The sequence below is a fragment of the Condylura cristata genome, unplaced genomic scaffold (assembly GCF_000260355.1).
Source record: "Condylura cristata isolate star-nosed mole 26May11 unplaced genomic scaffold, ConCri1.0 scaffold00007, whole genome shotgun sequence".
Taxonomy (NCBI): Eukaryota; Metazoa; Chordata; class Mammalia; order Eulipotyphla; family Talpidae; genus Condylura; species Condylura cristata.
Genome location: NW_004567108.1, coordinates 47,838,165 through 47,851,743, shown reverse-complemented (window position 1 = coordinate 47,851,743; position 13,579 = coordinate 47,838,165). Strand labels below are relative to the sequence as shown.

Here is a 13,579-nt window from a genome sequence, read left to right as displayed (position 1 = left end):
ACTTAGTGTATTTCTAAAAAGGCACATGTAACTTCCACCAGAATCACCCCAATCTTACTTCTATCAAGAAATCCTACTGGTATGCCTGCATATTCTCAGTAGAATGTTAATGATTATTATATTTTTTTTACTTACAGGTAAAATACATCAGGATCAATTTTATTCAACATCTATTAAATACCTTCATTAGGTCAGGTTGTATTAATTGATAGTAAGGGAATTATTAATGCAATTTTGGAAATTTAGGATTCTAGTGAGTAAATATTTCTAAATAAGGTTAGCTTTAGGGTATACATTCAGCATTCAACTGTAATATCCTGAGGATCACTCGTTAAAATAAAAGTTTGTGCTTATTTTTGAGAATGAGTGTGTTCATTAATTATCCAGCAATGAAAACTTAATAGAAGAGTTGAGGAATTGTCTGATTTTCTTCTTTCCTGCTTTTAGGCCTTATGCTGAGAAAGGAGGATCTTTCAGATGAATGCAAAGATCATACATTCTGAGTTTTGCAGTATTTTTTTTTTTTAAATTCATATCCTTTACTGAGAAAGTTGGATATGAAAAAGAGATTTTAAAATTAATATTTTATCTTTTTTGGTTCTTCAGTATTGTCTTGAGATTACTTTTAAAGGATTTATTTTTAAAAATGTGAGTTTAAACATTTATTTTTATTACAATTTTCTTCTAGCCATCTTTAAATCCTGAATATGAGAGAGAACCAAATCAGAATAAATCTTTAGCTGCAGGTGTATGGGGTAAGTAATTTTGGATCAATTTTTGAGGGGTATAAAATGCTTTTTCTAGGATTTACTTTTTGTGTTTTTAAAAATAAGTAGGTTAGGATTAAACCTCATCTTTTAAATGTTTTGATTATTAAATGTTTTGATTATTATTATTACCAAAAAGAAAGTAATATGTACTTTTTACGAACTAGATATTGGGGGTAGAATAAGCATTTAATTTGAAATAATTGACTTGTAAATGTTAGTACCATTAAGTATATTCTCAAATGAGATTTATGAAAATGATTGTAAGTTCATGTAATCATTTAATGTCATTTTAAGAGCAGCCTGATTAGCAGAGAACTCAATCTAAATTTTTAGTTGTTCAAACTTGAAAATTTAGCTAACTGGAAATAAGTACTCTAATCATAGTATGATATAAATTTGCCTAAGGAACTAGTTTATATTTGAAATTGTTTGCTGTTTTGATTGTTAAAACCTTAATTTTTCTGGCAGTGACTCCCTTTTCTATAAAACTGCTGAGAATTTGATAGCATCTTATAGAAGGTTAAACTACACTCAAGTAGTACCAATTAGATAGCTTTTTAAAGATTCAAGTGAAGTTTAAAATAATGGAAATATTAAAAATAAGATTTGATATATGAAAAATAAATTTTATTATTTGATGCCAAATTAGTAGTGCTGTATCTACTTTGGAACTTGTACATATGTTCATTTGTATTTTTCTATTGAAAATCAACAACTGAATCAAAACAAAAGGATTGTGGCTTATGACAGCATACTAGTCCTAACAATAAAGGCATTATTTTAAACTTTGCCACTTCCTGTGCTGTTCTTTATTGTATTTATGGGGTGATACTCTGGGGGATTACATTGTTTTATTTTGCTCTCCCGATTTATTTAAAGGGCCTTTTGAGGGTGGGGGTGGGGGTTGTCAGACACTTTTGTTAGAACCATGTGAATGGCATTGTTTTTTCGTATTGCAAATTAGTATTTCTACCACTCTCCCCAGGCCTACACGCCCAGACACACACATACCCAACCAAAAAAATCTCCCAAGCTCCTCTCTTAGGTATGTTTCCTTATTATTCAGTTTTTCTGGGAACAACTGATTGCATAAGAATATAGAGCCACCTGGAAGGTGTTAAATAGAATCTCTAAGAAATTAGGAATAGTTCGGACTTGATTAGAATGGAAGTAAATAAAAAAATCAAGAATGTCAGCGAGCATTTGTCATATAAAATTACCTATAGGTAATATTGGTACTGATCCTTGGTTAATTTAATAATAGAAATGATTTAAGGGCAAATACATTTTTGGAAATAATGAAAATAAAATGTATTAATATAAAGATTTTGGTTCTGCTGTTTCAGATCTAAGAATTTTGAGCACTAGTTGAAAAGGTGTTTAAAAGGAAGATGTACTCTTTACTGTGTCTTAGGTAAACTAATAAATATATTTGCATCAGGGAAAAAACTGTTAATTGTGGTTGGTTAATTGTTAAATTCCCAGTACTTCCCACTAGGAATACAATGAAACTTTCATTGTATTACACTTCACTATTTTCACTTTACCCCCTGGGTTCCCAAATATTGTCTTCCCCATTATAACATTTAGAATAGCTATGTTCCTGAGGAAGACATGAGAGAATTTTAGGAAAGACTGCAATAGAACTTTTCTAGTGCTGCTTCCTTCCAGGTAAGTAAAAATTTAATAATGGAAATGTAATATATTTAAAAATAGGTCCCTGAAACTCTTGTAGATCAAGAGCTAAGCATAATACCCAATTAAAAAATTACCTTGAAGGAAAGTAATTAAACTATTTAAAATGTAGTTACATAAATTTAATTGTGCTTAGATTTTTATAAGCTTTATTGGAAACCCCTTCATGCAGATTTTGTTATTTCTTTAGTGTTTTGATCTTAATCCAGATCACTGTTGTTTGGTGTCATAAAGTAATTTTAACTCTTTCATGTTCTTAATAATTTAAAACGCAAACAGGAGTTATGGTAAATTCAGTGTACCAGAAAGGATTTAAAAATAATTCGTTTGGTTGGTTTACTGGCATATTTATGGAGTAAGAAAAAAAAAATGGTTTTATTTCAAGGCAGTTTGAGACATGATTAAGTGGTAGTTTTGACTTGTCTTTTTTCAGAAATCCTACTGGCTAGTTTTTGTCAGTGACACTATGTTAGCAATAATTTTTGACAAATCCTAACATTTAGTATGTCAGTAGATATTAAACAGTAAAAAATTTCATTCACTTGTAATTAAGAACTGTTTTTGCTTCAGCATAGCATTTATTTGCATCTACTCCTTGATAACTTGACCTTTACTGATTTTCCCTTATCTTTGATATTTTACTTAATGGTATCAAGGTTCATTTTTAACTATTTTGTTTAGCTTTCATAGCAAAAAGCAAGTTGGAAACCAGCTCGTAAAGATGGGTAGTTTGCTAAAGAATTTCAGTGACATTAGCTAGGAGAATACAAATTAAGCAGCATAATTGCATTAAATTAAGTGAGAAAAGTAGTGTTTACTGAACTTTTTGTAAGTTATATATGTTGAAATGATTTCATTTTTCTCTTGTATGAAACCAGTTGTTAAAATCATAAGAAAAAGATAATGCAACATGTGTTTTTGAGCAGGGAAATCTAATTGGATTTGACTAGACAACCTGACCAATGCATTTTATTTGGTAATGATAGAAGTATTACTTGTTTATATGTAAGTTCTTATTTTAAGTTTTATTTAGAAGTATATCTTTAAACGACGTAGGGGACCTTGCTAAAGAAAATACAGTATACCGACAAATTATAAGATGATAAAAATCATTTGAATAAAAATCAAACTACTACAAATAAGATTTTTACATTAAATACAGTTTAACACCAATAAAATTAAAACATTGGTCCATATTAAAATAGTCTTAAACTTTTTGTGTTAAAATTAGTGTTTGCAATAGTAAGTTCTTGTAATTGATACATTACATATATATTCTTTAGAGTTTGATATCTGTATATTATTGTCTTTTAATGTGGCTAAACTCTTTAAATTAGTCTGAAAGTTTATTTCAAACGTTATTTATCCTTCAAATGTCTTTATGCTTTAGGTCAAATACGGTGCATGTTATTATTCTATTCAACCATTCTGTAGAGGTTTTTTACTAGTATTTTATTTGGGAATGGCAAAATTTTTTACTTGCCCAACCTATCATTATGCTGGCTCATTTTCCCCAGGAGTTTAATATAATGGTTAAGTACACTGACTTTGGAATCAGATTTGTATCTTACTATTGGAGCTTTTTCACTTACTGGTTACTTAGAATTTGTACAGATTACTTACTCCTGCTATGTGAATTTTCTTATGTGAGATCAAGATGACTACAGTAATCCTAGAGAGAAAAATGTTAATTTGTTGTTCACTGTATGTTAAAATGTTGTTGTTCACTATATAAAATCCATGAACATGTTACAGTATTGTGTTTAAATTCAGTAAGAGGGGTATTTTGAAATATTTATTAAAAGGTAAAAGAAGGAATTTTAAAATAATAGATGATAAAATAAAGCAGAAGGGACTGAATCAGAAAACATATAGTTAGGAGGCAGCTCTGGGTAAATACTGAGAAATAGGACGAGGAATAAAAGAAGATTCCTCACTTATGAGGTACATGTACCTTATTTATTTTGTATTTTATGTGGCAATATTTTAATTCTAAGCTTTTTTCAAGAAATTGAGCCACATCCCCTCTGCCATTGACTTTGAATTTAAAGAATAAAAGGTCGTTATTCATAGGTACTAGAGAATGAATAAAAGGGATGTTTAATTTTTTAAGAGGTTTTATTTATTTTTGCATAGAAGAGCTTGGGTGGAGGCTAGAATGGTGTGTGTGTGTGTGTGTGTGTGTGAGAGAGAGAGAGAGAGAGAGAGAGGATTCACCAGAGACATTGTGGGGGCAGAACAAGCAGATTACTGAAATGTACTGCTGAGGGGAGCAGAGATAGAGACAGGAGAGGTTTGTTGCACCATGTGGGTCAGCTGCCCCATCAGGGGTAGAACTCAGGCATTCAGGGTCATAATGCTTAGATTTGGAGGCCTGATGAAATACTTAAAGTCTCAGTTATTGTTACACTGCAGTTATTTGTGACGGCATAAAGAAATAAACCACAGGCAATTGAGAAGGTAAATGGAGAAAGTGAAGGTGACATTTACAAACTGGTTGTATCTAACAACTTAGACTCTTTCAAACATTTGGAAGAATTGTATAGGGAATTTGTAGAGACAGTTGATGAGTCAGTTTATAAACAATATAAAATAGATAGAAATGATACAAATTAAATTTTGGCTATTAGTGCTTTCCGTTACTTGTATGTAACTCTAGCCATTATCTTGTTCTTAAATGAAGTTTATGTAATATAATTAGTAGACTTTCTGCCATGTATGTAGGTTAGACTTAATTGTGCTTATTTCTCTTATTTCTGTTAACAGTTTTTTCTTCCATACTCTTGTTCTCAGAAAAGAACAGCTTTACTTTGTTTATAATTGAAAACTTGTTAATGTGGATATAGTGTGGTTTTTTTTTCCTGAACTTTTTCCTAGTAACTTGTTTGAAGAAAACATTTTATAGTAATTGAAATATGAGCTATTGCTTCCATCTTACAGATGAGAGAATAGCAAGGTTGGAGCAAGTAATCAAGTACTGTAAATCTGGTATAAAAATACACGTTCTTAACATGGGTGATATAAATATTTGAGTGCATAATGAATATATTAACATTACTTTTCTCCCAATTCTTGTCATCTTCCTTTTGGTACCTTTATCTTTTACTTTGCTGCCTGCCTTTTTACAGCTGATTTCTTAGGTTTCACCTTTCCTTTTTATAGGCTTTCCTATCATTTTTTGCATTGAATGCCTCTTTGAAAAACAAAGACTATTTTCTTTTCTTGGAATTAAACTTTAGGAAAGGCTGAATTGTTAGGAATTACATTGACTTAAAGATAGTATTCTTGCTTTTGCTTATCTGTTTTCCTTCTCTTCTGCCTTCTAGTTTCCATCAACAATTGCATATTATTTCTTTCCTTCTTGTAACTTCAGCTTTCCACGTGGAATCATTTTCCTTTTGTCCAAAGTACATTGTTTAAGATTTACTTTAGTAAGGATCTTTTCTTGATGATTTTGTTTGAAGATGTTCCATTTCTGCCCTCTGACATAAGGTACTTTCAACTCCTAATCTGCTAGCCACGATTCTTCACACTCTAAGCCTTTTCTTATTTTTCTAGCAATGTGTGTTAAAATAATTTCTTGCTGGTGATATTTCTTGTATTCTGTGCTCTTGTTGTATTTGTTTTCTCCCCATCATTATAGTAATCTTAACAAAAGGATCTAGACAGGAAAGAAGATAAACTTGCTACTTTAGATAGCCATATTAAACTGCAATCTTCATCAGTCATGTTTGAATTTACTTAACTGTGATGTACTGATAGAACTGAGCTCTACTGTATTTCTCTGAGATGAGGCTTTTGCAAACTCTTTTTTATTACCCTATTGCAATCTAGGCATTATCAGTCATAAACTAACTCAATCCTGAGTTTCATTTAATTTAGATTTTGAGTACCTAAGACTTTCTCTTGTATTTTAATTAAAAAAAAATTAGAGTTCAAGAATCCTTTTTTATTCCTGCTCATTTGTTTGTAAAGTTCTAGTTGCAAAACTGCATTGTTTAGAGTGCTAGTCATTATCCTTCATTGATGTTTGAGACCATCAATCTTAACAACTAAGTTTTTCAAAAAGCTATATACATCAGTGATACAATATCTTTGCCTTTATGTCTTTGAAAGATATCTTTCTTAGTCTTATGTTTTGGACCTTTTTAGATAACCAAGAAATTGAGGTGCTTACCTTAGAATAGTAGTGTTTAACTTTTGGATGAGGAACTTTTAGTCAGTTTGTTCTAGGTTCTTACTCTTTTTCCTTCATCATTAAATAAGTGAAGCACTACACCAATTCTGTATCTTGAAGTCCTCATTTGATTAATTTAGTTTTGAAAAGATCGAGTAGGAAGTTTGGTTTTGTTTTGAGATATCATCAAAGATATCAGTATAATTCACCATCTTCCAGGATCACATTTTACTTAATACAGCTTTAGTTTTGGGGATTTCTCTCTCTGAAGAGAATTCTTTATTGTAAACTCTCCAGCTGTGAAAAAAGTTTTTTTGCAGAATTTTTTTTTATTATAAAGAAAACCTCTATTTCAAAACTATTGATACTTTACATAATATTTCAAGCCATACAGGAATGTGAAATGAAAAAAAAAAAACTAACAAGCTTCTCCCCAATAATCCCATCAGGGAGGAATCCAGTGGTAGTCATGAATCAAACAGAAATGTACACACATAATTTACTAAGTTTTCTGTTTTATTCTCTTAATTAGAAGTGGGATCACAATGTGCATATTTTCTTGTTGCAGAATCTTTTTTAAGGGAAGGGAGAGTTAATCATAAATACCAGTTTGATCATATTCCATATTGATTAAAGTCTAGTAGTAGTCTTTCATGTTTTAGTGACTGAAGTGTTCTTGAGGAAAGCTTTCAGTTAGCAGTTATTGCTAGTACCATCTTCAGAAGTCAGTGGTTTGCATGATGACTTCAATGTACAGTTCAAGTAAATATCAAATGTAGCCAGTAAATGGTTGAGTAAATTAGTACTGTGAAAAATGAATTTTTTCATTAGTTGTATCTTAATTAGAAATTTAGAAATTTTTGCATAGTGGTAATTATAATTAAGGTTAAAATGAATGAAAAGGAATTAGGGAAATTCTCTTTTCAAATGGAGAAGAGGCATATAGTCATTTTATGGTCTGTGAAGAGTTATTATGAGAAATCTATTAAAAACAATGAAAAATGTTAGAATGCATTTAGTTTGTTTTGGCCGTAATTTCTAGTCACTGAATTCATCCATTTTACTTAAATTGCTCAATTCTTAACTATGATCTGTTGGATTATATTTTAGCTTTATTTTTTAAGCAGAAATATAGTTCATCCTTATTTAGCTTAATTGTTATTTTATATAGGAGGAAGTAATTTAAAACATAACGATTAAAATATTCTATTTTGGGGGCAATTTTTATTTTCTGCTAAAATTTGACACTGTGTAACTCTTACTCGTGCTTTATTTGTGCAGAATACCCTCCGAATCCTAAATCTAGAGCCCCAAGGATGCTGGTTATTAAGAAAGGTAATACAAAAGACTTACAGCTGTCTGGATTCCCAGTTGTAGGAAATCTTCAGTCACAGCCAGTTAAGAATGGGACTGGTCCAAGTGTTTATAAAGGCCTAGTCCCTAAACCTGCTGCTCCACCTACAAAAGTAAGTTCTAACTTGTTAAAAATACACATTTTGAGTTGATGTGAAGTTAGGTACTTTGGGAAAAGAATGTTATAAATACCATAGTTTGGGTCTTATTGGTGAATTGCTGATACGGAATGGACAGAATTGGTTCTTTGTGTGTCTGTGTTGTTAATTTTAATTATCTGTTTAGTGGTGTGTGTTTACCATATATGTGTTTTCTTATTTTACTAGTAGTGAATGAAATCTATAAATTAATTTTTTTGCTAGGTACATTGATACTTGTGAGAACAATGCTGTTTTCAGTGTTTGGTGTTAGGTTTTTGGAATTTCTGCTGTGTTTCTAGATATTAGACAATGAAAATCTAGCTTTTGATTTATAAAACTTGGAAAAAATAGCCTCGCGTTCAGATATTTTTACATGAATACCAAACTTTGATTTTATTTGTAGAAAACAATGAAAAGAGAACCATCTAGTAATGATGAAGAATTAGATAAATACTTGTTTTTTTGGTGTGATAACAAACATCTGAAGGGGGTACCTACCATGTTGTAAGCCATTTTTACTTTAGTGAAAATAATGCAATTAAAAAGTTTTCATGAGCCACATGTCATCTTTATTTCATAGTGTTTGCTTTGTTTTTATTATCTGTTTTTAATATCTGTGTGTGTGTGTGTTGTGTGTTGTTGTGTTTTTTTTGTTTGTTTTTTTTAAATTAAGCCCACACAATGGAAAAGCCAAACTAAAGAAAATAAAGTTGGGACTTCTTTCCCTCATGAGTCTACATATGGTGTTGGCAACTTTAATGCTTTTAAAACAACTGCCAAGAATTTTAGTCCATCAACAACCTCAGTGAAAGAGGTATGGTATTTAAAGTTATTTTTAAGGAAGGCAACCTGTCTCAATCATAATTTTATTAGCAGTAAACACAAAGACTTAAGAGTCATTAAATGAATACATTAAAATGTGATGTTTTAGATACTTTACCCTTGAATTAGCTTGTTTTGAAACGGGCAGACAGGGCAGCAGGGCAGGAGGTTGGATGGTAGGATTGAATGGCCACCCAGCTGCCTTAGCTCTGAGACTAGAGAGTTGCCAAAAAGCCCCGAAAGGCCAAAATGCCAAAACCAAGGGCAAGCAGTAGAATACTCATACAATAGGACCCCATAGACTATAGCTAACAAAGGACAGTGCCTGATAGGAGGACAGGTCAGCCTGTGGCTTCTTACCCATGTACTCAAATGCAAGCGACATCAGGCTCCAGGAACAACTACTATGGGATTTATTTTACAAAACGGGAAAAAGAGCGCTCACTGTAGCCACAGGTGGCTGGTTACCTCTCCCAGATAGTTGGCAGTGACGGTTGATACTGGTCACCAGGAGCCCTGGACAGCATTGGCTGGTAGTGATGGTCACTACTGATCTCCCAGAGGTGGTATCACAGATACCAAGTATTAGGAGCTTTGTGTGAGTTAGTTGGGCTATTCACTAACAGCTCTTTGAGACAGGGCCTTTGGTGCTCCTTTCAAGGCACTGTCAGGGATAGGACAGAAGTCTTTGGCTTTTCTTCACTTCTTGGAGGTGAGCTGCTAGATTCTTTTCTTTTTTCTTCTTTGGAGGCCAGGAACATAGTCTTCCTTTAGAGGCTGGAGTTGTCTCTTTTCTTAGGGGGCTGGAACCATCTCTCCTGTTTGGATTTGGAGTCATCTTTACTCAGGTCCCTCCAAACCTGGCTTATCCTCGTTCAGGGTGTCCCATCCACAAATCTGATTGGACCATTTAGCACCAATCAGCTTATAACTTGCACCTCAGTGGTCCAGTCCACAATCCAGGAAGTATGCTGTTACTTAAAGGGCTCTGAAGAGCAACTGTCACAGTTGACAAAAAGGCAGTCACTGGGCTCTGAGGAGCAACTGCTGCAACTGACTTGTGGTGGAGCAGTAGGGTGAGAGGATATCACTGCTGCTGCAGGCTCCCAATGCGGTGGCTGGTTCTAGTAACAGAATTACATACTTAGTTTGCTGTTTCTGTACTTGTTTAAGTAGGAACAGTGTAAAATACTTTTAATGAAAATTTGCAAACATCCTGAAATAGAGAAAAACAGCATAGTGAAACTGAAATATTAACAAGAAAGTAATAAAAAAAAACCCTATGAAAACAGCAATTTAGATTTTGTGATAATTATGCTGTAGGATTAAACCTTGACTAATAATGAGGACTTGTACTAATCTTTTGGGGGTAATGGCTAATTTACCAGTGTTTACTTTTTAGGGTAGAGAGACAGAGAAAGAGAGGAAGGTATATATTCTTTCTGTGTTGCAAGAACCGCATCTCTGTACTTAATCTCTCATTTGACCACGTTTCTGAATCTCTCAGGCGATGGGGTTTTTTTTGACCAGTTTAGGGTCAAAGGATACTTGTAACTATGTTGTTATGCATGGAATTTCTCTAGGTATTATATTGATAGTCTTTCATATACTAGTTCTTATTTGTGTTTTAAGTCACAAAATTAACCAGCATTCTTAGTGGTTAATTGTGATTCATCTTCATTATAGTCTGCAGATATTATTCCTCACAGTTAAGCAATACTTATTTCTGTGGCTGAAAATCTCTGACATGGTATTCTAACTTTATATTATTTTGTAACAAAATACCAAAAATGAAAGGACTCAAGTATCAGTCTTTTTTCCCCCCCTTTGCTTATGCCCTCTCACAGAAATCTCCTCTGGTGAAATACTTCCTGTTAAACTATATGTTTATGTGTATAAACAGTCATAAAATAGATATTATTGACTTATTGCAACCTAGAAATCTGTGGAACACAGTTTGAAAATTTGCTTTTTGCATAGATGGTTTTAAGTAATTTTTGGATCCTTTTTGTGAAATTATATTTAAACTATTTTTGAATAATAGTTCTTGATACGGTTTCTTGGATAAAAAAGCTGTTTATTCATTGGTATAAAATATACAGTATATTAGGAAAAAAATCCTTTAAGATCACTTTTGTGACTAAAGAGAAGATAGGAAGTGGTGATAAGTGAACTTTTATATTGACATTAGCTTTCTGTGTTAAATTTTTATCAACACTTCTGATTTTTTCTTAGTGTAATCGTTCAAATTCCTCTTCACCTGTTGACAAACTAAATCAGCAGCCTCGTCTAACCAAACTGACACGTATGCGCACTGATAAAAAGAGTGAATTTTTGAAAGCTTTGAAGAGAGACAGAGTAGAAGAGGAACATGAAGATGAAAGCCATGCTGGCTCAGAGAAGGTGATTGAACATATAGTAAATCTTGGTTTCACAATATTTCAGTGAAATATTTGACTAAAAACCATATGAAGTATTGCCTTTATGCATTATCAATGATAATCTAAACTGGGTTTTTAACAACATCCTCTCATTCTCTTTAACTTCCTTAACATCAGGATGACGACTCATTTAATTTGCATAACAGCAATAGTACTCACCAAGAAAGGGATATAAATCGAAACTTTGATGAAAATGAAATTCCACAAGAAAATGGCAATGCCTCAGTGATATCCCAACAGATCATTCGGTCTTCAACTTTCCCACAAACTGATGTTCTTTCAAGTTCACTTGAGGCAGAACATAGGTTAGTATTGTTACCTGACATTTTCTGTATGTAGACTTTGATACTATTACAGAAATGTGTTATTTTTAACAGCTCTCTTGAGATACGTTAATCATAAATTTCACTTAATTGTCTAATTCAGTGAGTTTTTTTTTTAAAGATTTATTTTATTATGCATATAAGAGCTGGGTTGTAGGCCAGAAATGTAGGCGTTGAAAGGATTGACCAGAGACAGTGGGGAGCAGAGCATGTGGATTTACTGAAATACACTGCTGAGGGGAGCAGTGGGCAAGACAGAAAAGGTCTACTGTGCCATGTTGGTTAGCTCCTTGACTGGTTATGGAATTTGTGCTTCAGTGGCTACTCTATTGCTGCATAGTACTCCAACTTAACCCCTTGTGCCACCAGGGAGGCCCCTATTCAATAGGTTTTGGTATATTTGAAGTTGTACAGCTGCATTATTTATTTATTCATACAGAACTGGGGTACTGGCCAGAGGTGCAGTGGTGGTGAGAAACTGTGGGGAGCAGAACAAACAGGTAGATCGATGAAGTACACTGCTGAATGGAGCAGTGGGCAGGTGAGGCAGGTGAGGCAGGTGAGGTCTGTGCCATTTGGATCACCTCTGGGCCGGGGATCGAACTCATTCTGAACTGGCTTTAGCTTCTTAGTGCTGTGCTTTTATCTGCTGCACCACTTGGGAGGGCCCGGTTGAGAACTTTTAAAGAAGTCATCTTCTGTTGTAAAGAAGTTCGTTTTTCATATTCTATGTTGGGGGTGATGACTGGTATGCACATAAGAGATTATATGAATGCACCTCACAAGACTTTTCAGAGGTTGTTCTTTTTTTGGTCTCTGCCTTTGACATGCCATCCAGACTGAGCAAGAACAAGAAAGTTGCAGGCCACATGAGCCACATCTACTGTCTTGATGTCTATTACCTGAAACACCCTGGAGGTTGGGGTATTGCTGGTGGTGTGCATCAGTCACTATAGGGTCATTTTTGACAGATACCATCCAAGTTGTTTTGAGAAAGTTGGTGTCTTTGATGAAAGAGGAATCAAATTTGTCCAGCTGTCAACCTTGATAATCTGTGGACATTGATCAGTGAGTAGACTTGGAGCTGCCAAAAGTAAGGCTAGACTGGCATTTGTATATTTGGTGCTATTAGGCGGCTACCGTGTTCTGAGGAAGGGAGAACTCCAACAGCAGCTTGTCATTGCACAAGCCAAACTCATCAGAAATAGTGCTGAGGAGAAAAAACAACAACAACAACAAAAAACCTAAGGTGTATTTGTAGCTTGAATCAGGGAAGTTTCATTAAAGGTTATTATTAAGTGCTTTAATGAAAACTACCTATAAAACCCAAGATAAAGACATTAGAAAACTTAGTAAGTGGCCTAAAACTAAGATGGAGTCTGATATTTTACTAAAGAAAATGAGGAGGGGTGTAGCAAGTTTTCTTCAGTGTCTAGGTAGGGAGCCTTTTTCAACAAAGAAGCTGATAATCTCTGAGGTTATACAGTTTATCCTGATCTTATTATCTAGCACAGTTTATCTTGGGTTAAATTATAATCCATTTTCAGGTAGGTATTTAAAGTTTAAATCTAAAAATCCTTTTTGGTGTGTTTTGGGAGACTTTTTGTAGTGGATGGCGGACCATGTTTTCTTTATACATAACAGAGATGGAAATACCCTACTTAAATGAAACTATAAGTAGATTTTTATCAATTTCTTTCCTTTCAGATTATTAAAAGAGATGGGCTGGCAAGAAGACAGTGAAAATGATGAAACATGTGCTCCCTTGACTGAGGATGAAATGAGAGAATTTCAGGTTATTAGTGAACAGGTAGGAAAACTGAATCATACAGTTTTAACTAGCTCCTTTTTTTTTTTT

The 13,579-nt window shown here is 33.3% G+C and overlaps 1 protein-coding gene across 3 annotated transcripts in view; it reads left to right on the top strand.

Annotated features, from left to right (window-relative positions):
• Nucleotides 1-13,579, top strand: part of GPBP1 (GC-rich promoter binding protein 1) — a 64,350-nt gene that overhangs the window by 41,341 nt on the left and 9,430 nt on the right. For 2 of the 3 annotated variants that reach the window (XM_012721933.1, XM_012721934.1), the window contains exons 6-12: nt 689-755; nt 1,756-1,815; nt 7,924-8,108; nt 8,809-8,949; nt 11,193-11,360; nt 11,516-11,703; nt 13,429-13,531. In XM_012721933.1, coding sequence (XP_012577387.1) covers nt 689-755; nt 1,756-1,815; nt 7,924-8,108; nt 8,809-8,949; nt 11,193-11,360; nt 11,516-11,703; nt 13,429-13,531 — 912 coding nt within the window. The remainder of the gene's footprint in view (nt 1-688; nt 756-1,755; nt 1,816-7,923; nt 8,109-8,808; nt 8,950-11,192; nt 11,361-11,515; nt 11,704-13,428; nt 13,532-13,579) is intronic. The other variant, XM_004678302.2, reaches the window with a different exon arrangement.